The sequence below is a fragment of the Cynocephalus volans genome, chromosome 9, assembly GCF_027409185.1.
Source record: "Cynocephalus volans isolate mCynVol1 chromosome 9, mCynVol1.pri, whole genome shotgun sequence".
Lineage (NCBI taxonomy): Eukaryota > Metazoa > Chordata > Mammalia > Dermoptera > Cynocephalidae > Cynocephalus > Cynocephalus volans.
Window position 1 is genome coordinate 128,425,477 of NC_084468.1, and position 27,453 is coordinate 128,452,929.

General features: G+C 37.7%; 1 protein-coding gene across 1 annotated transcript in view; it reads left to right on the forward strand.

Moving 5' to 3' along the window:
* SMAD1 (SMAD family member 1) overlaps positions 1-27,453 on the forward strand; it is a 72,050-nt gene that overhangs the window by 24,416 nt on the left and 20,181 nt on the right. The window contains exon 2 of the mRNA XM_063107762.1: positions 6,771-7,350. Coding sequence (XP_062963832.1) covers positions 6,951-7,350 — 400 coding nt within the window. The 5' untranslated portion in view covers positions 6,771-6,950. The remainder of the gene's footprint in view (positions 1-6,770; positions 7,351-27,453) is intronic.

The window sequence follows — 27,453 nt, forward strand, 5'->3', positions numbered from 1 at the left end:
TTAAAAAGGACTTTTTGGAGAAGAAGAAAGACGTATAAAATAAGAAGAAATATATTCCCTCTGTGAATTGTTACTAGAGGCCCATTAAGAAGTTGTCTTTCTTGTTTTGTAAACCTTTAGTAAAAAAGTAAATTATCATATCAGTAGGTACACTCTGACCAAGTGTGACTTTAATAGTAGCATAGTTTTTTTTTCTCTTTTCTGCTAGGTGAAAATAATACCACCTTCAAAAGAACTAGTAAATGTGTGTGAAACTCTAAAAAAGAAAACAAGTCCCTGTAGCCTACTTAATAAAGTTGAAGTGCCACATTTGGCCTCCTAAGTTCTTCATGAGCTAAAAATTCGTTAAACATTCATTGAGAATCTGCTATGTGCTAGGTAATGTGCTGGGCTGCAAAGATAGGAAAATAGTAAGACATAGTCCCTCAAATGATTTTCCTGTAGTGAGGAAGACAGATAGATGTGTAGATTATTACAGTGTGGCTGTACACATTCACAATTTGCTGTGACAGCTGTTCATAATATTTTTAATTTCTGAGGATCAGTAATGATTTCCCCTGTTTTATTCCAGTTATTGGTAATTTGGGTCTTTTTTATTGATCAGTTTTGCTACGGGTTTATTCAATTCTATTAGTATTTTCAAAGAGCCAACTTTGATTTTATAGTATACTTTAAAAAATTTTTTTCTGTTGTCATTTCCTTCTACATTTTTTAGGTTTAATTTACTGTTCCATTTTTTTTTTTTTAACTTTTTTTGGTGGTACATACATGGAACATTAGTTTTCAGCTTTTTTCTTTTCTAATATATGCACTTAAGACTATAAATTTCCCTCTTAAGTATTGCTAAGTCATATCCTACAATTTTTACTTTGTCATATTTTTATAATCTTTCAGATAAAAATAGTTTCTATTCCCACTGTGATTTCTTTCTTGAAATAAATAATAAAAATAAATAAAGTGTGGTTATTTTTAATAACAATATTCTTGTTGACTTCTTAAACTAAAATCAAAGGATATATTCTATATGATTATACTGCTTTGCCACATGTTGAGATTTGCTTTGTGGCTCGTTATGTGGTAAATATTCCATGAGTATTTGAAAGTACTATGTGTTCTACAGTTGTTGGGTGCAGTGATCTATATACATGAATTGGACCAAGTTTTTAAACATGTTACTCTTTCATATCAATTTTTGTTTACCTGTTTTATCAGTTACTATGTTAATCTCTCACTAGGATTGTGGGTTTGTCTGTTTGTTATTTTAATTGTGCCAGTTTTTGCTTTATGTATTTGCGATTATTATTACTTGAAAATTTGAGATTGTGATATCTACGTGGTGGATCAGTTCTTTTAACATTTTGAAAGCCCTCCCTCCCCCGCTTTTTAAAATCTCTGGTAATGCTTCTTAAAGTCTATTTTATTTGAATGGATAGCTGTGCAGCTTTTTGGTAGAATATGCATCTTTTTCCATCTTTTTGCTTTCAGTTTTCCTGTGTCTTTATATTTAATGTGTCTCTTGTAAGTACAATATAGATAAGTGGTTTCCCCCCACCCCCACCTCCATCTTTTAGTTGTCATATTTTAGTCTGTTTATATTTAAGTAATTGCTGATACATTGGGGATTAGATTTAAATCTTATTTTCTGTTTGTCTCATCTATTATTTGCTCCCTTTTTCTCCTTATGTTCTTCAGGTTAATTAGATTTAAGAAATAATTTCATATTTTTTATCGCCTCTATTAGGTTGTTACAGTTCATTATGGCATGAATTCATGATTTATACCCATAATAAGTTAGTGCTTTATTACCATGGCCTGGATAGTATAAGGATCTTCGTTTACCCTTTTTTGCCTTTTTTTTTTTTTTTTGCTATTGTCATGCATTTTAATTCTACATATATTTTAAACACAAGACAGTCCTATTATTGTTTTATAAAATCAGTATCACCTGGACTTGCTAGACTTGCCCTTATTTACCCTTCAAACACTCTTCATTCTTTCCTGCAGTTCCTTTCTTCTCTCTGGAATCTTTTTCCTTCTCCCTACAGAATTCCTGTTATTATGTCTTCTAGTGCCAGTCTGCTGGAAGCCATTTCTGTCAGATTTTTCTTGTTGGAAAGCATCTTTGTTTCACAATTATTTTTGAATGATTTTTTCCCTCTAAATGTATAATTCTAAGTTACCAGCTATTTATTTACATTCTGCCTGCTAAAGATGTCATTTTATTGTCTTCTTGTTTCCATTGTTTCTGTTGAAGTGTCATTTGTCAACCTTATTGTACTTCTTTGAAAGTAATGTCTTTTTAAAGATTTTTATCTTAGGTTTTCAGCAATTTTACTGTGATATGACACATTTAAACTTGTAGGTTTCTTTGTATTTATCCTTCTTTGGACTTGTAGGGCTTCATGAATCTATAGCTGGATGTCTGTTGTCAGTTTTAGGAAAATTTGCAGCCTGAGTCTAAAAATATTGATTCTGTCAGTCTCTCATCTTCCTTTGGGTCTCCAGCTCCATAGTGCTAGTCCTTTTCACCATATCCATTATGTCTCTTCAGTTCTTTTCCTTCTTTTTCTTTTTTTCTCTCTCACTTTACTTCAGTCTGGATATTTTTTTTTAGTTATCTGTCTTTTAGCTCACTAATTCTTTATTCTACTGTAACTAATTTGCTGTTAAGGCCATCTACTTAAAGTCTTTATTAGTTCTCATCTTCTGTTTCCTTGATATATTAATTACTAATCATTAATATTTTAAAGTCTGTATCTGGTAACTCCATTATCTGGATCACCTATTTGGTCTGTTTCTAATCTGTTCTGTTCCTGTCTTTTGGTATGCCTGGTAATTTTGTGTTGATTACTATACATTGTGAGTGAACAGTTGTGGAGTCTGGGATGTTATCTTCCTCTACAGAGGATTTATTTTCCTTCTGGCAAGCTGTTAGAGAGCAATACTCATCACCATGATTCAGTCTTGGATTAAGATAAGGGTAAAGAAGAAGAGGAAGCCCATGTACTGTGCATTTGCACACCAATTTTTTTGCCCTTTTACTGGGGGATACCCCTTCAGGAGGCTCACCTGAAAGCCTAGAGGGCTCCTTCTTCTTGGCAGGCCCTCAGCTCTAGTTTTTTTGTTTTATTTTTTCTCCTCAGCACTGTGAGACTGCTGGAAACTCTGCTTAGCCTTTTAGTCTCTTAGTTGCCACTTTCTGCTTGGCTACTAGATCTCTTGCTGCTTATACCATAGGCATTGGCAAATGCCTTGAGAGGAAAAGCAGTGAAGAATGTTCAGCTCACTTCATTGCCTTTCCTGTCTCTCCATGATCTTGGCCCCTCAAGTCCTGAGTACCTTGGTTGCTCTTTGATGTCTTTAAAAAGCTGGGCTTTTGCTTATTTATTTGTTGGTTGGTTGGTTGGTTTGGGAGGAGGTTGGTATGATACATGGCTCCATCTTAGCCAGTGTTCGTGCAAAATTAACCTCTAACCTTTCCCACCTTTTGTGTTTTCATCTGATGAAGAGTAAATAGAAGGTTTAAATGACAAAATGTGACCAAAAAATTTGGTACAGTATGTGTTCATGTGCTTCATCCTTTCATGTCAGTGAAAAGCAAATATTTAGAAGCAGGTAATAAATGTCCTACCTTGTCTTATAGCCTATAGACACAGGCTTATTTATTGAAAAAATATTACCCTAATGTATTTTCTTATTCCCTGTTGTTTTCAGTTTCTGTTGATTGAGGTGTGTTTTGAAATATATTTTTAGAGGTTATAAATGATCTAAATATAAAACATTACAATATCTGTTAAGAACTTGGACATTTTTGCCCTAAGGTATCTGTTGCTTCTATCCCAGAACTTATATAAACAGTGACATACCACTTTTTAAACTGTCTCAGTTTATTCATCTATAAAATGACAGTGATGGTATTATCTAACTCAAAGGATTGTTAAAAGAATTAAATGCTGTGTATTAGTGTGCTTTGGCTGCCATAATAAAATACCATATACTGGGTGACTTAAACAACAGAAATTTATTTTCTCAGAGTTGTGGAGGCTGGAAAGTCCAAGGTCAGGGTTCTGGACAATTCAGTTTCTGGTGAGGGCTCTCTTCCTAGTTTGCAGATGGCTGCCTTCTTGCTGTGCCCTCACATAGCATTTCCTCAGTTTGTGCACGAGTGGAGATGGAGGTGGGGAAGAGAGCTTTCTCATCCTCTTATAAGACCACTAGTCCTTTCAGATTAGGGTCCCACTCTTATGTCCTCATTTAACTTTAATTACTTCCTTAGAGGCTCCATATCCAGATATAGTCATACTGCAGTCTAGGGCTTTAACATACTAAATTTAGGGGAACATAGTGTAGTCCATAGCATACTGTAATACATAAAGCACTTAAAATAGTACCTGGCACACAGTTATTACTTAATAAATTGTGGTTGTGTGGTTGTATTAGTCTCTGTGGCTTATGACAAAATACACAGAACTGGGTGTTTTATAAAGAAAACAAAATGTATTGCTTACAGTTTCTGAGGCTGGGAAGCCCAGAGCCCAAGGAACACATCTGGTGCTGGCAACAGTGACCCAAGGGTCTCACACTGCAAAATGGTGAAAGCAGAGAAAGCAAGATAGTTCCTCATGCACACTCCTTTTAAAGCCCTCAGAACCACACCCCTGACTGCCATTATTAATCCATTCACTATGGCATGGTCCTACAATCCAATCACCTCTTGAAGACCACACCTTTCAATTACCATAACAGGATTTCTGACTGTCTTAATACTGTCACAGTGGGAGTCAAGTTTTGGGGGGACAGTCAATCCCAGGCATTCCACCCCTGGCTCCCCAGCACTCATGTCTTTTTCACATACAATTACATTCATTCCATCCCCGAAGTCTTAATTTGTTTCAACTCAAAAGTCCAAAGTTCTAAGTCCCATCTGTGAATTTAAAACAAGTTATCTACTACCAAGGTACAATGATGGGACAAACGTAGGGTACATATTCCCATTCAAAATGGGAGAAATAGGCCAAAAGAAAGGGGTAAAAGGTCCCAAACAAGTCAAAACCCAGAAGGGCAGGCAATAAATCTCAAAGCTGGCGAATCATGTACCTTGACTCCATGTTCAATGTCCTCTGCATGCTGGTGTGGGGATTGGGTCCCCAAGTCCTCAGCATCTCCACTCCTATGGCTTTAATGATCTTAGGCCATGCTTCAGCTCTCACAAGGTGGCGTAGCATGCTGGTAGCTCCACAATTTTGGTGTATCCATGGCAGTCCTGCTCTCATGGCTCCACTAGGCATGGTGCTGATGAGGTTTGTCTGCTGCAACTCCAACCCCAACCCCACATTTCCTCTTGGCATTGCTCTAGCAAAGGCTCTATATGGTGAATCTGCCCCTGTGACAGATCTCTTCTTGGGCCCCCAGGCTTTTCCATACATCCTTTGAAATCGGGGTGGAGGTTCCCAAGCCTGCCCAACTCTGGCATTCTGTGAGCCTGCAAACTTAACACCACATGGACTCCACTGAGGCTTCTGGCTTGTATCTTTCAAAGCTGCAGGTCTAGCCAACTTAGCCAAGGCTGGAGCAGCAGGGGTGCAGGAAGCAGCATCTTGAGGTGTCCCTGGGCAGCAAGCCCATGGAGGGTTCCTCAGGCCTGTTTCCCAAGACCATTTTGCCTCCCTAGGCTGTTGGGCCTAAAATGGAAGGCTTTTGCAATGTCTTCAGGGCCTTTTTCCCCTTCTCTTGATAATCCCTTTCTTTTGTACTAATCTTCTTAGCATCACTGCATTTTTCTTGTGAAAGTGCTCTGCTTCTCTACCACATAGCCAGGCTTCAAATTTTCCAAATCTTTACACTCTGCTTCCCTTTTAAATTCTGGCTTTATGTCATACCTTTGCCACCATAACTCAGTATAGGCTATTACAAGTAGCCATGCAGCTTTCTGAACGGTTTGCTGCTTAGAAATTTCTTCTGCCAAATACTCTGGTTCACAACTCCTAAGTTCCAACTTCCACAAAGTCCAACGGCATAGATACAACGCAGCCACATTCCTTGCCAGTTCACAGCAAGGATGATCTTTGCCTCAGTTTGCAATAAACTCCTTATTTCTATCTGAGACCTCCTTAGAATGGTCTTTACGGTCCATATTTCTATCAGCACTCTGTTTACCACCATGTAATCAGTCTCTAAGACATTCCAGACTTTCCCTTATCTTTCTGTCATCTTCTGAGTCCTCCAAACTCCTCCAACCTTTGCCTAACACCCAGTTCCAAAGCCACTTCCACATTTTCAAGTTATTTGTTATAAGCAACACCCCACTTCTCTGGTCCCAGTTTTCTGTATTAGTCCATTTCTGTTGCTTATAACAAAATACATAGAACTGGGTAATTTGGAAGAAAATGAAATTTATTGCTTACAGTTTCTGAGGCTGGGAAGTCCAAAGTCCAGGGAACACATCCTGTGAATGCCTTCCTTGGTGGTGGCTTCAGCTACACAGCATATCACATCGCAAGGTAGCACAAACAGAACAGAGAGATAGCTCCTCATGTACGCTCCTTTTAAAGCCCTCAGAATCACACCCCTGACCACTATTTTTAATCCATTCACTGTGGCATGGTCCTCCAATCTAATCACCTCTTCAAGACCCACCTTTCAAGTATACATAACAGGATTTCCCACCCTCTTAACACTGTCACAGTGGGAGTCAAATTTTGAGGGAACACTCAGTCCAAGACAGTGGTAGAGTTAATTTTAAACATTTTTTTTCTTTTTTTACCCCCTAGGTGCTGAATTTAGATTACTTTTGGAAGCACTAGGAATGGTAATTTCTACTTTTCAGGACCTCAAACTAAGAAACTAGAGAATCCTATGTAAATAAATTGATCTCTCTCCTGCTGTCCTATTGCATTTGGAGACTCCTTTGTTTCACCATATCCAAGGAGTATATAACTAGTTCCGCCATTATGAATGTGACAAGTTTATTTTCCTTCACAAGTCCAGCTGTGAAGAGACTTCTTGGGTGGAAACAGGGTGATGAAGAAGAAAAATGGGCAGAGAAAGCAGTTGATGCATTGGTGAAAAAACTGAAGAAAAAGAAAGGTGCCATGGAGGAATTGGAAAAGGCCTTGAGCTGCCCGGGGCAACCAAGTAACTGTGTCACCATTCCCCGCTCTCTGGATGGCAGGCTGCAAGTTTCCCACCGTAAGGGACTGCCTCATGTCATTTACTGCCGTGTGTGGCGCTGGCCCGATCTTCAGAGTCACCATGAACTAAAACCACTGGAATGCTGTGAGTTTCCTTTTGGTTCCAAGCAGAAGGAGGTCTGCATCAATCCCTACCACTATAAGCGAGTAGAAAGCCCCGGTAAGTGCGTCATTTTATGTTGATGTGCTTTGTATGCCCCCTAGCAGATTCATGTTGTTTAGAACATCACAATAACCCCTTTCTGTGTTTTTAGTTGTAATTTTAAAATATTTGGGGAAATTTTGTGTTTGCGTGTGAGCCCTTGAGTATTGCATATATTATGACAGCTTAGACCTCTCTAGTTAATTTTATTTCTGAGAAGCAGGCTATGAAAATTGTCCTTCAGTACTAATACCTCTAATTTTTAATAAACGGTTTTCTTTCTAAATTTATTTTTTATGTTTCACATTGGTTCTGTGCAAATTCTTTAGACGAATTTAGCTGTGAATTGTGCTACAAGGGAAGAAAATTAGGAAAGGAAAGCACAGTGCTGCTCTCTACGTACTTGAGGAAAGTACCTCATGGGGGCAGTTGCCAGTGACTTGTCTTACTTCGTACTTAAGAACAGCACTTTTTATCATCTCTGATGGAGTTTTGCTCTTACATATTCTCTGTGGAGGATATGAAGTAATTATCTTCTGCTGTTGAATCATTTGACAGTATTACTTTATAAGATATTCCTGGTTTTTACATGTATGACCTTTTTGGGGAGTAAAGGATATATTTTAAAATTTGTGTACTTTTGCCCTCAAGTTGCATCCACATTCTAGACAGCTGGATCAGTTAGAAAGTGATTATATATTCAGGCAAGCATTTAAATATCTTATTGTCCGATTGAGTTCAATTTTGTTGGTGGATTGGCTGTTAATATCTAGTGGTTTACCCAAGAGTCCCCAAACGTTGTGCATTAGTATCGCATGGCTCCCTTCCCAGAAATTCTGATCCTGGGATAGCCTGGTAATCTGTGTTTTTAACAGGTTTTGCTGGTATAGCTATTGGATTGGTATTTGGGAACTACTGGGCTAGATCACATAATAATGTGGTTTTCAAATAAAAGGCATTCTATATTTTTGTGAAATATTTAAGACATACAAGGAGAGCTTAAATAATAGGGGAAAATGTAACAAATATCTTTGTATCCACTACCCAGTTTAAGAAATAAAATGTTACACATAAACTAAAACCCCTGTAATGCCCCTCTGGATTTCCCTTCAGTAACTACTATTCTGAATTTGATGTTTATCATTCTCATGCATGTTTTTATACTGTCATTACATATGTATGAATCCATAACAATATGTAACGTTATTTCGTATATTCTAAAATGTTATGATACTGGAGTTTCCTTCTACAACTTGCTATTTTCATTCAATGTTATGTTTTTGTGATTTCTAGATTATACACTTTAGGATCACCTTGTCAATTCTGTGAAAAAATCTTCTGGGGATTTATTTTAATTTCATTGATTTCATTTGGGGAGGATTGACATAGTTTTTATGCTCTTGAGCATAAAATTATTCAGTTTTCTCCATACAATTCTTGTACATCTTTTCTTAGATTTATTTCTAGATAGCTGGTTTTTATTGTATCTTTTTAAACATTACGTTTTTGTTATAGTTGCTCTTGTCTAGGAGTGCAATTGCTTTTTTTCCACCAACCATGTTGAATTCTCCTTATTAGTTTCAATATAGACATTCTTTATTGCTTGTTATATCAGGTGATGTAAAATTTTTTTTTTCTTTTAAAAAGCTCAACACAGAGATACATGGTCCCCTTTTAGCCAGAAATTGAAATGGAACTAAGAGTTTTGGAGAAAATACTTGTGCGTAAGTAATATGTACAAACAAGATTATCTAGGTGCATGATTTTTTGATCTCCAAAGTAACTTTGAGAGGTACATGAGGAAGATTTTAATCTGACTGCACAAGTGACAGAATAGGCCCCTACTAATTACGTGACCTGTGTGTCAGACAACTAGAAAGTAGAGGTGTTTTGACATGAAAGGTATTCTGAAGCCAAGATTCGCTGTTTAGAAAACACTATGGACATGTCTTTTCTTTCTCCCCTCCCCTCAACTCTGCACCAATCTTCTAGCACTTCATCTCCTACTGCAGTGGGACCTCCTGACTGGTCACCCCCTTCAGTCCATTCCTATACTACAGAAAGTGATGTTCTAAGATGCAGATATGATATTGTTCTCTTCCTGCTTCCTATTGCTTTTGGGAAATCTTGTACAGAGCTCTGTCTTGTATAGAGGTCCTTGCCTACCTTTCCAGTGTCCTTCCCTACTCTTCCTTGCTTTGTGCGCTTGACTTTATGGAAACACTCAGTGCACTTTTCCTCTACTTGTCTTTTCTCCTCCATCTTTGCCTAGCTCTAATTTATTCTCCAGGTCTAAGCTTAGTGGACGTCAGTTTCATCGGGAAGCCTTTTCTTTGATACCTCCTTTTCCACCCCCAAGGTAGGTTATATCTGTGTTGCCCATAGCAACCTGAATTTCTTCGTACTGTTCTTCTCGCTGATAATTATTGTTCTGTTGGCCTTCTCTGCAGTGTAATGAATAAAGCTCCATGAGGGCAGGGACCACATGTGTTATTAACATCTCTAGTTTCAGCAGCTAGTGCATTTTAATAAACTTTGGCCATTAAGTGAAAACGCTGTTTTTAATTTATCTGTATAGTCATTTGTCCATTTTTTTAAAGATGAGTTCTCAGTTTGTCCATACCCTTTGACCATCATCTTTCTTGGATGATTTCATTGCTGTTACTAAGATCTCTGATACAAGATGAAATGTTAAAACCAGTACTCATATGATTTTGTTACTCTTAACAACTTACGTGTTCTAATAAATGGTTTGATAGGGCTAAAATAGGCATTTTAATACTCCACAAATGTTGTTTCAGCCTCCCTTTTACCTAAGAATCTTGTGAGCCATGCAAATAACAGTTCTAGAAAACTTTGAGGCTGAGGCTAAGATCTGTGTAATTCAAACATATCAGGATTAGACTTATATTTTTCATATTGTGGTGTGTTTGATGTGAGAATTGGAAGAAGTGGACTTTTTCCAGAGACCACTGTGAAGCAATTCCTGTACCTTATGAGGAGAAGCCCCACTAAATCAAAGTGCAAAGGGCCCTCATATTCCCAGAAGTGAATAGGTATTTTCTCTATATAAAGCTCCTTGGAGCACACCTGGGTATTGTTTCTATGAAATACAAAAAAGGGGATCTGGAATTCTAAACTGCACATACATAGCTCAACACTGGATTATTTTGAACTGTGCCACTATTTTACCTCAAATGAAGTATTTCGAAGAGCCATTTAGCAGTTTAAGCATAACTTGGTGTTTTCTACTGAAGTCCCATCAACTCAAGGAAAAACTGAACAAAAATTGAGAGTATCTAGGTTTAGAGTAGTGGTTTTCCAAGTGTGGTTCCCAGATCAAGTGTGGAGCTTGTTAGAAATGCAAAATTATTTTAGTTGACAAATAATAATTATATATATTTATGGGGTACAATGTAATGTTTTGATACATTGTGGAATGGTCAAATCAGGCTAATTAACATATCCACTATCGCCCATACCTATTTCTTTGTGGTGAGAACATTTAAAATTCATTCTTTTAGCAGTTTTGAAATACACAATACATTATTGTTAGCTATAGTCCCCATACTGTGCAGTAGATCACCAGAACTGTTCCTCCAGTCTAAATGAAACTTTGTGCCCTTTGACCAACACCCCACCTCTCCCCACCTCTGGTAACCACTGTTCTACTCACTACTTCTGTAAGTTTGGCATTCCACGTGTAAGTAAGACCTTGTGATACAATAATCCCCACTTACCTATGGGGGATATGTTCTAAGACCTCCAGTAGGTGCCTGAAACCACAGATAGAGTAACGAACCCTATATGTCCTATGTTTTTTCCTATACATACATGTCTATGATAAAGGTTAATCTATAAATTAGGCACAGTAAGAAATTTACAACAATAATAAAATAGAACAGTTATAACAATATACTCTAAAACTTATGTGAATGTAGTCTCTCTCTCAAAATACCATATTGTACTATACTTACCTTCTTGTGATATGAGATGATAAAATGCCTACGTGATGAGATGAAGCAAGGTGAATGACATAGGCATTGTGGCATATTGTCTGGCTACTGTTGACTTTCTTTATTCCTGAATCTGTGTAACCATCCCTTACTTAGAATGAATGGCTTGGTGTCAGTCATTTCCTTGCTGGAGTTTTTGTATAGGCTCAATGCTTCCTGGCACAGCACATTTTCGTCAGTTGGAACGTTTCTGTTCATGTCTTCTCTCCACAAATTTAATGCCTTTTCCATCTTAACTAAGGTGAGGCTAGTTATAACCTTCACTGAGGCTGTAACTTTTGCAGCTTGAGGTGCAACAGCAAAACAAGCACAAATTTCTTTTTCCTTCTTTACGATTTCATGGATAGAATATTTGTTCTTACCAAAGATCTTAGCAACCTCAGCAAATGATTTTTTTTCTGTCCTTATTAAGGCATGAACTTTCACCTTTTCACCTAAGGGTGTTTCCTTTATGCCTTCTCTTTGGCATATTTAAGTTGCCAACATTACTGCTCTTGCACTTTGGGGTCATTATGAAGTAAAAAGTGACTTGAACACAAGCACTGTGATACCGCGACATGATAACCCAGACGGCTACTAAGTGATTAATGGGTGCGGAGCGTATATAGAGTGGACACGCTGTACAGTCATATCTCAGGCAGAATGGAGTGGGATGGTATGAGATTTCATCTGCTACTCAGAATGGCATGCAATTTAAAACCTATGAATTGTTTATTTCTGGAGTATTCTGTTTAATATTTTCAGACCATGGTTGACTGAAGGTAAAAAACAAGGGAATGGGAAATGGGGGACTTCAGTATTTGTCTTTCTGTGCCTGGCTTGTTTAATGTGGCATAATGTCCTCTAGATTCATCCATGTTGTCGACAATGACAGAATTTTCTTATTTTTTTAAGGCTGAATGTTATTCCATTTGAAAAAAAATAATGCTCAATATCACTAATCAGCAAGGAAATACAAATTAAAACCACAATGAGGTATCACCTCATGCCTGTTAGAATGGTAGTTATCAAAAAGATGAAAGATAAATGTTGGTGAGGATGTGGAGAAAAGAGAACCTTTATACACTGTTGGTGGGAATGTACATAGTATAGCCAATTTGGAAAACAATACAGAAGTTCCCCCTAAAACTAAAAATAGAGCTAACGTATGATCCTGCAATCCCACTACTGGGTATATATCCAAAGTACTTGAAATCAGTATGTTGAAGAGATATCTGCACTCCCACATTCACTGCATCGTTGTTCCCAATAGCCAAGATATGGAATCAACCTAAGTGCCCATCAATGGATGAATGGATAGAAATGCAAATTTTTAAACCCTTCCACAGACCTACTGAAACAAACTCTCAGGATGGGGCCAGCAATCTGTGTTTTAACAAGCTCTTCAGGTGATTCTGATGTATGCTAAAGTTTGAGAACCACTGGTTTAAAGTTTCCAGGCAAGTCATCAAATCCAGTTGTCTAGGAGAAGTTCTCAATTTATTGGAAAGAGATACTAATAAATTTTTTAAATCATTCAGCATTTTGAATTTTGCATGTTCTGATACAGGTATTTTAATTGACTTGCTTTTTCCAGAATTTTCCTTCTGTGATATTCATTAATGAATTAGCACTCTGATAAGATGTGATAAGGTGTCTTTAATTCGGTGGAGAAGTTGGGGAGAAAGCCATGCTTTGTCATTTAACTCAGTGCAAGTTTTGTAATTGTTCTTTTGGATATCTTTTGATATCTCTTTGACCAAAAATAATTTTATTGATTCAAGTAATAGTAATTTATTCTATGCCATTTTGTGTTTTAAATAAGATCATAAAAATAGTGGGACAAAAATGAAACTTAGAGAAACACTTTGCAGCAACTTGTATTTATTATAGTTAACAATGGCAAAGAGTTTGTGAGGGGAAGAAATTTCATTTTGTTGAAAGGTACTACTTTGCCCATTACTGAAAAAATACATCTTTGGGAAAGTAGAAAATGTTAGGGATTTCTTTTTCTGCAAATGTGTGGACACTAACAGGAAAGAGAAAGATCGTAGAGCCTCTGAAGACTATGACCCTGCTAATGATGTAACACGTGGACTGTTTACTTGGACTTTTACTACCCTTCAGGATCAAGGCTACTTATTAGTGGTTGAATTAAATGTAGGTTTTCTTTTTCATTACCAAAGTAAATGCTAACAGTGGTTAAGTAAGTCATCTAACTGTGGTATTGAGAAGACCATTCAGCTGCTATCTGCTGCTATTAAAATGTCTTACTAGAGACTTCCTGCCATTTGGCCTTTTTTTTGTTTTTCCACATGGTTCTTGAAAATTATCTTCTGCACTTTGAACTTAACTTGAAAGGCCTTATTAAACCTGAACTTGAAATTCTGAGATCTCAATTTTGATCTTTACAGTAACACCCTGGAGTTAGCTTCCAGGTGCTCTCATTTTCAGCATAATGGCTGCCAGCTGTTGTAGATTAAAATACACCTAAAATCCTCTTCACCTGTTGATTGAATGCGAGTTTTGACTCTGGCTGCCTCAGTCACCATGTAATTCATGGCTTGGTAAATTTTGCCTTGAAGAAAAAGTCTTAATTATTGAAATAGAGAACAGATTGTTTGTTGCCAGGGGTTAAGGAGGGGATGGGGACAGGAGGGGAGCGGGGCTGGCCATAAAAGGACAAACTGAGGGATCCTTGGAGCGATGGCAGTTTTTATATCTTGACATCATCAACATCAGTATTCTGACTGTGATGTAAAGGTAAGTAGGATTTCTCTGTTCTTACAGAGAACTGCTTGTGAATCTGCAATTATCTAAATTTTAAAAATGGTATTCCATGAATAAGCAGCTGTAAAGCTACACAACTATGCCAGTTGTTGGGTTAGGGCCATAACTATGCTAATTGTATGGCTGAAGCAATTGTCGGACTAGCCAGTTGTATTGTGAAAGCAATTCATAACTAAAGTCAGCATGTTTCATTATTTTAGTTATATTAAGTTTCCATTTGTATTGTCAAGGCTAGGGCTCACACCCTTCAAACCTATTGTACAGACTGGAGCACAAACCCCTCACATGCAGGTCAACACTAGGTTATTGGGAAAAATCCAGTGGCAGCCTCTCGGGGCATTCTGGGGGCACTGGCATCAACAGCCTTCAGTGGGGGCGGGGGACCCTGTGGATCAGAGCCACTTGTCCTTTATACTTAAGTCCATAACCCAGGACACCTGGGTTCACATGTGCGTCTACATCAGACAACCAGGGAACACCTGGGCACGTGCATATTTATATCAAATGCTCAGCAAGATTCTGAACATCTGAGGGGCCCTGACTATTTTCCTATATTTTCCCAACAGCAGCTAATTCAGCTCACGACTCAGTCCCACTAGTGCTTTTCCTTAAGACAGCCATTGTACTCTAGCATGCAGCAAAGTTGCTCTTTTTGGCTTCTCATTTGCGTATATCTCAATTTTCTCACACAAAATACTAACTAAGATGAGTAAAATTAATATTTTTAAAAGAAAAATGAGTCTTTAAAAAATGTTAGCTTCACCATATTGTACTTATATGAACTAGTGATAACAAGTTTTTTTTGGTTTTTTTGACCGGTAAGGGGATCGCAACCCTTGGCATGGTTATCTGCACCACGCTCAGCCAGTGAGTGCACCAGCCATCCCCATATAGGATCTGAACCCGTGGCCTCAGCGCTACCAGTCCCGCACTCTCCCGAGTGAGCCACGGGGCCGGCCCATAACAAAAACTTCTAATTGGAGTTTTTTTTTTAAAATCTTACAGTAGGGGGAAATGTATTGACTATTCCTTCAAGTTTATCTGAGTGGTGATATTTGGGGGTCTAATAATTGAGTCTGTAAACCAGGTAAAGATAGAATCATTATAAGTGTTTGGAAGACAGGATTAATTAGTGACAGTATTAACTGTGAAAATTCAGATAAGGCAGTATGCCCTGTGTTTATGTACATCTAAATTTCTTTTCATTCAGACACTTATAGAACACATACAAATCCTTAGGAACCGCACCTGCCCAGATTACATGCACAGGCATGTAATCACCTGTGTGTGCTAAACTGAACAATTGAGGTGTAGGTAGAGGGTGCAGCTAAGTCATAAACCTGAGAATAGTCACAAAAAACCTCACTTACCTACTGCTAACACATCTGGACATTCCAGATGTTCCACCCTATGTGGTAGTGCAGATATACATTTATATTTCATTGTACAAGGGATTTAAATCCATTTATAGGTAGCAATACAATAAAATAGAAAAATATTACTAATAAAGTAGATCAGGATAAAACAAATTAAAATGAAAGGTTGAGACTAAGGAAAATTAGCACATGTGTTCCATAGGGGTTACTATAATACAAATATACTACTATATATAGTTATAGTTTGTAATTCTAGGCTGGATGTTTTTCTGATCCTTTTCTATGGGGGAGAGATGTATATAACTTTAAGATGAAGCTTTAAAAGTTAGGAAGTACAAACCAAAGCATTTATGCCTGAAGCGTGGTTGGTGGGGAAGAACCATTGAGGCAGTTTGCAGAGACCTCCTGCAGGAGGGATGCCTTGGGGTGAGGAGAATGCCCATGGCCTTGGCAGTTGTTCTTCCCCAGTTCACTCAGGGCTCAGAGATTCTTCAGTCCACATGGCAGTTTTTTTTGAAAAAGCACTAGTCACTACTTGTATTCATGCTTGACACAGCTTGAGTAGACATGGAGTTTAGACATTGAACTTTCTCCAAGATTTTATCACTGTCATCTATAATATTATTAGAAACATATGAAATAATATAGAAATGAGTAGGATTTTATACCCAGGTCTTTTAGTGGATTTCATAGTTTTAAGTCCAGAGTAAAATGTGAAGTTTGTTATTTTTATTTATTTTTTTCTGAGCAAGTGTTCAAGTGCATTATTTGGGACATTTGTTTTGGGTTGTTTATTAACTTATGAACAGATAGTTTCAGCTGTTACTATGTTACTTTTACATAAATTGTAAAAGTACATAAATTACGTCAATTGAAGCAGACATCTAAACAACTACAATGTGATTTGATTGTGGAAGTTTTCTATTGCCAAATCTACTCCTATCTGGAAATTTAAGACAGTAATAGTCTATAGATCATACAAAGTATCTTGCTTATATTTTTGCTTTCCTGATCTTTGTCCTCTACTTCATTATTTTTCTTGTTATTCTATTTTTGCAATATTAGGTGGCAAGAGAAGATATTTTCTCATCTTCTGGATTCATTTAAAGTGCAGCTCTCTTCTACCCAGCGCTGCTAGTTCATAGGGCAGAAAGAACAGCAGCAAGTAGCAGCTGTTTAAAAGCAAAACCCCAAAAAATATGACTTAAGAAAACTGGAATACATTTGTCATAATAAATCAAAGTTGTGTGTACACTAATTGCAGTCATGTGAAAATATTTTAAATTAAAAGAAAAAACCTGGCTAATAATCCAAGATCAGCTTTAGTTGATAATAATTGAGACCTTGTGAGGTGTGCTTTTTGGCTTATTATTCCCATGTGTAGGTCATCCTCAATGATCTCTTGTAGGTTTGTGTGGTTGGGGTGGGCGTGGGGGGGCAGTTACAGATGATTTGACCCTTGTTAGAAGTGCCCTATGACCTTTCTGGACACTCGCAAAAGGAAGAGAAAGAGAAGAGACAATTGGCTTATGTAAGTAATGATCTCAGACTGATTGATTTTCTTGGTTTTACTTTCAGCCTACTTGGTACTAGATATCAATAAGGTTCAGAGAAAAGACTGGAGATTTTTTTTCCTCCAAATGTATATCCCATCGCCTTGCCCTTTTCCACTTCAAAATGCAAATATTCTCTTGAAAGACTACATACAAATCATGATTTAGCCAAATCATCAAACCTCTGTCCTGATATTTGGAAAAATGAGATTTGTTTGGGGGAGAAAATAGGCAAAAAGGGGATATTTATTTTAAGGAGCAGATCTGGGGTGTTTGGAGTAACTGTAGAATGGATACCATGAGCATTGTGTTAAATATCTAAGAGGCCTTTAAGAAGAGTAGAACTGAAAAACCCAAATTTTGTCAGTTTGCAGACTTGGCTGGGGATTGGTGTAGTTGCTAGATAGTGGTGTTAGGACTAGTTTGAAAGGCTGCAGACTTCTGTTTCCCCTGGGTTTTGTCTGATCTGGCCAGAATTATCTCAGCAGCTCTTCCCCATCTATGGGAGGTGGGGAGATAAATACTTAACTTGCTGTTTACCCGTTCCACTTTCCTAATTGTCATTGCCCTCAACAGGATTTCTCTGTCCTGTGACCTTTAGCATTGAAGCCTGACCGTAATACTCGGTTGCAGGTCTGCTCTTCATAAAGCTGCTACAAGCCACATGAGTTGTGTTAACCAGGAGTAACGTAACTTCTTTGATGAAAGATCTACAGTCTGCAAATACTATGATTTAAATAAAAAGATTTAGGTCAACAAAGGACTATTTAGCGATTTTTCCCTCTTGTTTTTTAAATCCAAATTTTTATGCTCTGGAATCTTAGCAGACCTTACAGGTGGAAGGTCGGGTTTATATTCTACTGTACCACTGACTCAGTTCTAAAATAGCTCTCCAAGAGATACTACTGTTCTTAGTTCTTCACTCATTCACCTGGAAGAAGCCATTTCTTGTCTAAGTTATGGTCTGGCTTATGTAGTCACACATCACCTTTACTTGACTACCTGCTTGCCTGTCTGGAATCTTCAGTCAAAATAAGGCAGAAAAAGTATGATTTTATAAGGGGTATTTGGGCAGCTTTTTGTAAGCTAAAAGTGAACACACATACTTGCATGATAAAAGTGAGACTGCCTTGTATGATTTTTCCTTTGTGTTTCTCTGTAATTTCCTATCAATTATGTGTAGCTGGCTAGCTTTGTAACAGATTCAGAAGGGTTTTTTCTGATGGTATCTCTTTTAACATTGGAAAGGTTTACATAGGGTATGGTAAAATACGGGACAGATGTTTAAGTAAGATAGTTAAGTTAGAAAACAGTTGTGGATAAATCCTTTTGAAACATATAACCTACAGTTTCTAAACAGGGGAAAAAGCCCAGCTGATTTCAAAATGAATTGTTTAAAAGAAAATTAATGGAAGCACATCATGTCACAGGGACGCAGGGACCAGCTTGAAGGAGTTGCCCCTGGCCAAATCTGAGACAGATTGATCAACAAAATAATTAAGGACAGAAATGAATTAAACCATTGGGGGAAAACAGGAATCTAGGAACCCATGTTTACTGTAAGTAGATTGGAGAGAAAGGAGAGGCTCTTGCTCATAGCAGAATGCCACCTGCCAACTGGTAAGTGTCTAGTGGAGTTTTTAAAGAAAATTCAGGACAAATAAGGCCATTTAAAGGAGATATTTATTTTCCTTTAGTAGTACAGTTAAAATATGGTGGGGGAGCTCCTGGGGTTGGAAGGCACTAAATTTTGGTACTCGATAACTTTGACCTTGGGTCAGTCACTTGAGCTTGTGTTTGCTAACCCGTGAAATAGGGGAGTGTCTATATCTACTTCCCAGGGTTGTGAGGATTAAATAATGCATGTGAAAAGGCTTTTATGCACTAATGTGTTCTTGCAACATAATACGGCTGAAACAGTGATACAAGGAACATAACTTGTGTGTACATCTGAGAATAAAAAGGAAATTTGTAATGTAAGCAAGATTTCACTAAACAGAACTAACAGTAATTGTTATAATAAAAATAGCAGCAAAAGCTAAAGAGCTACTTTTTATGCTTACTATGTGCTAGACACTGTGCTTATGACTTCACCTGTATTCTCATTTAATACTGACCGCTACGGTAGATTCCAACAGGGCTACTGAGATACGTAAAGTTTAAGTTTCACATGACTTGTAAATAGAGAGCAAGGATACAAATTAAAGTCTAACTCTAAAATTCACATTGCTAACGACTGCCACTATACAGCTTCCTCAAAATGGTTTCCCACTCTTTAATCAGTTTTCTCTAACAAAGGAGTGGGGGTGGGACGGTGGGGGAGAGACATTCAAAATTTTTAGTATTAGAGCATGTGATCTGAAATGTGTATGTACACCAGCTGAATGAATTTTGGATTGATAATGGTAAATTGGGAGAGTCCACACCTGTGCTTCAGGTGTTTCTGGAGGCATTGTTTTTATTTCCTGTTGGTCAGTAATCTTCATTAGATAACAAATGTCTCAGTTTCATGGAATATATTTAACCGAATCAAATTTGAACTAAGAATGAGCTTAATATAATTAATTCTGCTGCAATTACAAATTGAGTAAAGCAGCCTGGTGTGACACCTGGGGACAGTACTTACATATCAATAGAGTCTGATGGATGATTGGGCACACCAGAGTCAACTGCTTTATGTGTAATGGTGACTATACCTCACTGAGTGCTTACCATAGCCCACAACTTTGTTAAAACTAACCTCTGCAGCACTGTGAGAAACACCATAGCACAGTGGTTAAGAGCTTTTAGATTCTGGAACTAGGCTGCTTAGGTTTGAATCCTGCCTCCACTGGTTACTGGTTATATATTCTTAGGCAAATTAATCTCTTTATACCTTAGCTTCCACTTTTATAAAGTGAAGGTAATGATAATGCCTCGGATCAGAGTTAGGATTAAATGAGTTAACATTTGGTACAGTACTTGGCATGTATATAAATTAATAAAAGCACTATATAAATAAAAATCAGAGGTACTGTTATTCCCATTTTACTAATAAGAGAGGTTTTAAGAGTAAATTGCCCCTGTTAATTGGCTAGTAAATAATTGAAAAAAGTTTTCACTTTTGGAAGTATAAATTTAAAACCTACCTCTGACTGTTAGATTTCATGTGTGCTTTACAAAGGATTTTTCTTTTCTCCTGAGATTTTTAGCTTACGCCCTGAAATTTTTTTTCAACCTCTAACAACTTTTGAAGTCTCTAATAGCATAGCATCTTCCTTCTTTGGAAGTTAAGCAAATAAATACTTGGCAAAAGAAAGGAAACTGGGGTAAGGATGGGAAGAGCAGAGAGAGAGGGAGCTGGCGTTTGAGAGCCTGCTGTGTGCCGCCACTCTTGATCCTCGCAGTGCTGTTGGCAGCTTGTTTTCTTATCCCCACGTGGAAACTGAGGTGAGAACTTAGGCTGCCTAAATTCATACAGCCAGGACCCTGGGCTGTCTTGATTCAAAGCCAGTACTTTTTCTGTGACACCATGCTGCTTGTTCAAAAAACTGGACACTGAATTTTCCTGTCAGCTTAGTGTAAGGTCATGCCGACTTTTTCCATATCATTCTAATTTAAATCTATATATGACCTAAGAATCGGGACCAATACTGTACAGAGTTCTAGAGGTGAATGGGATGATGTTAAATACAAAGTTTATTTAAGACGAAAAAATTGAAGTTCAAGTTCCATAGTTAGAGACATAGATAAGGCAAGAAACCTAGTGCTGTGTTGCCAGTTCATGCAGTAGTAACCCCTCATCTTCCCTCCCCTAGGCCGTATTCACCAGCCCATGTATGGTCCGGTGAGGTGAAGCCAAATCAGCGATGAAATGTTGCAGATGCTACTATGAAAGGCTACAGTGGGCACAAAGGAAAGAGGAATTCACTTATACTGGGTAGTGGGCAGAAAGACCGGAAAAGGTTCCATAAAAGAGATGACATTGTAACTGAGACTTGGAAATATGCCTAAGTGAGCAAAGGTGCGGAAGTGTAAAACTAGCAGATGGAAACTACAAAAAGCTAGGGATAGCTGGGTGAAGAATATAGTGAGAGGACAGTTCCCCCAAATGATAGGTTGGGGCAGGAATTTAGACTAGGACATGGAGTCTTAGCAGATGTACTATGGGTGCATAGTCTCACAGATGAGATATATTTCAAGGAAGTCATCTGTAATATATAAAAAGAAAATCACTGGCCAGCATTATCTGGAAGATTGGTGTAGTGCTACATGATTATGCCAGTTGTCGAGCTACGGCTAATGTCGGAATCCTGCTGACGACTCCAATTCTGCTCTTTTACCTGCCTGTAATCCTGCCGACTGGGCCAATTGTTGAGCTAGGGCTGGGTCTGGAGCTCACAGACCCCTCAAGCCCGTTCACAGACTGGTCACAAACCCTTCACACGCCAGGCTGGGTCCCCAGACCCCTCACATGCCAGGCTGGGTTACCAGACCCCTCACAGGCAGGTCTATGAGCTAGGTAACCGACAAACAGGTCCTTGGAAGCCATAGGTTGGAAAGTATGGCTGCGCGGAGCGGCGTCCGCCCGGGGCAGTCACCAGCCAAAAACCAGGGTGTGAGGCGAGGGAAGCCTGATTAAATTATTCTATTTTCCCAGCAGTTGGGTACTCAGAAGGTAGATTTTTAAGTAAATTTATTTTTAACTAAATTTAATGCTTTTTTTTTTTTTTAAGCTTGAGGATACTGTTATTCAATACAATTTACTTCTCTACTTACGTTCAAATTGTGTTCACATATTTGTCTTCTATTAGTATATTTATACTTGTAATCAATATATTCCTAGAAAGTAAATACTACTGTGTTGCTACCTTTAGGCAAAACTATTTTATCTTTTATCAGCACCGCACTCTCCCGAGTGAGCCACAGGCCGGCCCCCTATTTTATCTTTTAAAAAGACGTTCCCCAAAAAAACTAAGAGGGAGAGAAAGAGAATTTAAAAAATAACTTCTACAATTTCTTTCCAGTTTTATAGTACTCAGTAGTGTCATCTGGCAGTTATGAGCAGAACTTAATTCAAATCCTGGCCCTCAATTTAGCAGTTGTATGACCTTGGATGTGTTACTGAGCCTGCTTCCTCATCTGTAAATGGAGATGGCTGTTGTGAGGATTCAGTGATAGAAACTCCGTGTGGGCAGGGACAGAAATCTGTCCTATTCTAATCTGCAGTGCCCTGCATGATGGAGGTGTATACAGTACACAGTGAGCTTTATCTAATATTTCAAACCCACCCTACCATCACCTCACCACCAATCAGCAAACAAAAAGGTAAAGTGCCACCACTCAGAGATTTGGCTCTTGTCACTGAAATTTAACCTTGATTAGGGTTCTGAGAATCATTTCTTTAAAGTTTCCATGACACAGCTTGAGGTAAGGACTTTTATTTCATAAATGCATTTACTATTAAATTTTAAGTGGTCTTACCTTCTCCACCACTTTCTACTTGAAATGTTTCCATTTAGAAGGTCACAGAGCACACACAATATCTAAGGACATCTGTCTAGTATAGATATTATATGGGGCACAGCTGCTTTGGCTGCTTGCCCTCCCCTTTTCAATGAGAATAACTGCAGCTGGACTGACTCCTGGGCTGTTCTTCGATGAGCCCTCAGTCGCCTTTCTGTTCTTAGGTGACTTCACTGAAATGTCCTGAGACTCAACTGAGATGCCATCTGGGACTGAGCTTTGGACACAAAAGCTCCAGACGTACCTAAAGTAGCATTCTCATTGGTGAGACAACTTGCAGAATTTAGAGTGGAAAGGCCCCTTGGAGAACATGTCCCTTGCTCTTTTGTGTGAGAAAATTGAGACCCTGGGAAGTTAAGTGATTGGCTCAAAGTCACAAAGACAGTTATCATAGTCAGAACTAGAACTCAGATGTCTTATCTAAATGTCTTCTCCAACCCTTGGGAACTAGAAAGCACTTACATACCCCCAGGTTGCAAGTAGCTTGTTTGCTATTGTGTCTGTGTGGACAGACATAAGCAAGGGTCTGGTAACTTCTTATCAGAACTCTTTTGTGGGTTTAAAGAAAAAAGTTGCTTTTTCACAAATATTTTGTGGGTCACAACCCAATGGGGATTTGTCAGACTTAGTAGACTACCACTGACAATTTAGTGATAGAATTTTAAGCAGTACTTGAAAATCTTGAAAAAGTGCTCAAATCTAGAGTGTACAGGAATGCTTTCTGGAGCTTAGCTCCTCTTTCCAATTATAGCTGTTCTTTTTTATTTCTTTTCCTTGTGCCTTGACAGCACAGAAGAGCTGAGTCTGATAGCAGAATCACGAATATCTCCCTAAACTTGCTTCCTGAAACCAAAATATCTCCTAAAACTTTAACTTGGTTTCCCTGTTGACTAGAAAAGGGATTTTATTTTTTCACTGATAGTTTAAAAAGCAGAGGTGCATCCCTGAGAAAAGGCTGAAGATTTTTTCCTCCTTGAGAGGTCAGGAAAAGAAGGGAAGATAGTTTCTTCCCTTAAAAGACATAAAGCAATTAAAGATTTCCAAGAGGGTGGAGGAAGGAGTGGTGAAATCACTTTTTTCAGAATATACCTGAAGGGTGGAGTGCGGAAACCAGGTCAGAGTTTTACCATGTTAGAGAGCCTAGAATATAGGAATGACACACAGTCTGATTTTTAAATGACTCAGATCAAAAGGAAATGTGTGTGTACAAAGAAAGGTGCTTTAACATTGAGCTCCTGTTTCAGAGGATATTCGTATAATTCAAGTTAACCAGCCCTTAAAGGGAAGCCCCCAAACTTGGGTCATTCTTTGAAGTTGCTAAGTGGGAACTTAGTGCACCAAGGAAAATGGTTCCCCAAGACAGTCCATCCTCCATATTTCTGTTTTCCATAAAATAGAAATAGCCTGCAACACAGGCTAGAAACAGTAAGAGGAAGACGTTCTTTAACCTCTCTCTTCCTGTTTCTGACCTGTGTCAGGTCTAGAGTTTGCAAATCCTAATTCTTTAGGTTGGTTAATCTCTCCCCTGAGAAATGAGAATTGCACATAGAAAGTGTGCTTAAACATGGATAACTAGTCTGGATGTTTCTTCTTTCCTTTTCCCCCAATAGAAAACAGATAATTATTCCTTACCTGAAATATTGCTGAAATAAAAGGAACAAGCATAAGGGATGGGGAGGTGGGGAGACATCTGGGAGAGAGCAACAGCCTTGTCCTTTAGGATTTCACACAGGGAAGAGGTGCCTGGGCTCTGTTATTTTAGAGTAATGCATGTGTGTAGACTTAGCCTATCTAGCTTCCACGGGTCTTTTCTCTTCCACATTAATACTTCTTTCTGGAGCTGGCAGCTGTTCCAGACCTGTCACTTTCCTTTCCTGAATTTAATTAGTCATTGCCTATAGTTAGGATGACCATATAATTTATTGTCCAAGCCAGGACACTTTTGACATTGACAAGGGTTGCCTATTACTAATCATATCAGGTAACAAATTGGGACTGTCCCAGGCAAGCCAAAACATACACCCTACTTATAAAGGCTTCAGACTACACAAATCAGATTTTGATAGTGATTCATTTATCATGCATTGCCAGGGAGCTAGGTACTTCTCATACCTGAACTTACTAGACCGAAGTTTTCTCTTTTTAAATGAAGTGACCTTTAATATGTCCAGAAACACTCTGGAATTTATTCTACTTACCCATGCCTTTGACTACATAGAATATAATTTAACATTGTTGGAGACTGAAGTGGTAGAACACCATGGTTGAGAGTCCCCATTGCCTTCATTTGAATCCTGGCTCTTGATGCTTTCTATGTGACCACAGGTGAGTAAGTTACCCCTCTGAGAGCTCTTATCTTTAGAGTGGTGTAATGTGCTCAGCATGGTTTGGGCTGATAGTAGATATCTGTGGTGGTAGTGATGTTAATGTGGACTTTGTGAAATATGGTCATGACCTAAAAATCAATTTGTGTCTTTTTCTACACAAATGACCTTAGTTCTGGAGTCTAGTTTTATATCTTATCTGTCTCCTTCCTTGCTGTTACCAGTCATTTTTTACTGTAATTTTCTGAGAAATTAATAACATTGTTAGAATTGTATGTGACACCGAGTAAACAGGAAATCCACACATTCTAACTAGGGTATGATCACCCACCCCAGCCCTGTGTGCCATACTGGGTACTCATAGCCCTAAACACCTCTACCAGTAAAAATGAAAGAATAAAAATGAATTTTAAATTCTCATTCAGAAAGTTAGGAAAGGAACATCCAAGTAAACCAAAGAAAGTACAAGGAATGAGATAATAAAAGCAAAAAAAAAAAAAATGAGGTAGAGAGTAGAAAAACAGATCAACAAATCCAAATCTTGTTTTTTTTAGGGGGGGGAGACCAAAACTAGATAATATAATCAATTTTAAAAAGGCAGCAGAAAGCACAAATATAAAAAAATAAGAAACAAGAGGGGATCAGCTATTTATGTAGAAGGAAAAAATTAATTATTACATTGCATACCTTTATGCAAATTCATATGAAAACTTAGGTGAAGTTTAGATAATCTTCTAGAAAAAGTATAATTTACCAAAATTAGCCTTAGTAGAGATAGAAAGTGTAAACAAATTTATTTACATTGAAGGAATAGAGAAAGTTAACAAGGAATTAGTTCACGGGAAAGCACCAAACCCAGATGGTTTTACAGAGGGAGTCAACCATACATTGAGAGACTATCTAGAAAGATGAATTGTTTCACAGCATACAAACATTTATGAAGCAAGTATAACATTAACACCAAAACCTGATAAAGATAGCATACACACACAAAGAAACTTAGAACAGTATCACTTATGAATATTGATGTGGAAATCCTAAATAAATTACTGGTGATCAGATTCAAACACTCCATTAAGAAAATAGTACATCGTGACCAAGCAGGTTTTATGCCAGGAATGCAAGAATAATTTGCCATATTAATAAGCCCAAGAAGAAAAATCATAATAGTATCACCAGAAATGCTGAAAAGGCCTCTGACAAAAATTCAACACTGATTCCTAATAAAAACACTTAACTATAGGAATAGACAGATACTTTTCCTCAACATAATAGAAATGCTAGAGGCATTCCCATCAAGGACAAGAATAAGTCAAGGAAGTTTGCCTTCTCCACTACTTTTTAACATTATATTGTCACTGTTAACTAAATGCAATTAGACAAGAGAAGATAACTGGAAGAGAAAAAGTACAATTGTATCCGTTTGGTGACATGATCATACGTTTGGAGAACTCTATAAAGAAAAAATGATGAAAATAACTCAGACAACAAAATATCAGGCAGGTTGTAAGATATAAAAGTAACCTGAAAATATCAATATCTTTCATATATATAAATAATTACCAGTTAGAAAATATATTGGAGGAGAAACCCCATTTAGAATAGCAACAGAAAAGATACTTAGTAAATTTAGCAAGAAATATGTGATGTTATGGACTGAGTTGTGTGCCCCCCAAAACTTCATGTTGAAGTCCTAACCCCAAGTACCACAGAATATGACTGGTTTTGGAGATAGGGCCTTTAAAGAGGTAATTAAGTTAAAATGAGGCCATTAGGTCGGCTCTGATGCAATCTTACTGGTGTTCTTATAAGAAAATGGGATTAGGACAGGCAGAAAGACACCAGGAAAAAAGGCCATGTCAGCACATGCCGAAGAGGCTTGTACATATGCAAACCAGGAAGAGAGGTCTCAAGAGAAACCAACCTGCCACCACCTTGATTTTGGACTTCTAGCCTTCATAACAGTGAGAAAATAAATTTCTGTTTTTTAAACCACCACTGTGTGACATTTTGTTATGGCAGCTCTAGCATATGGATAAGTAGCTATAGGACATAAAAATACAAGAGCAGACTTGAACAGACCTTCTAGTTCTTGAATAGGGCATTTCAACAGTATCAAGATATTAATCTTTACTAAGTTAATTTATGAATATAATGTGATCCTAGTAAAAGTACTAATAATCCTTTTTTTCTGAAAGTAGACAATGTGATAACATGCTTATTTTTCCATATGACTTTAGTTAAAAAACTGAAAAGAAAGAACTGAGAAAGGCTAGTTTTATCAGATATTAAAACTTCTATAAAGCTGCTGTAATTAAAACAGAGTGGTACTGGGGTACAGACTAGAATAGAATGAAGTGGAATGGAATGAAATGTCAAGAATAGACGAAATTTATATGGAACGTTATGAAAAAAGTGGTATCTCCAATCACTGAGACAAAGATGGGCTTTTTCATAAATGGTGTTGGGATAACTGGCTAAACATTTGGAAAAAGATTAAATTAAACCCATTCCTCATTCTATAAATAAAATTAAATTCCAAATGGATCAGAGATCTAAATAAATTATGGAACTTTAT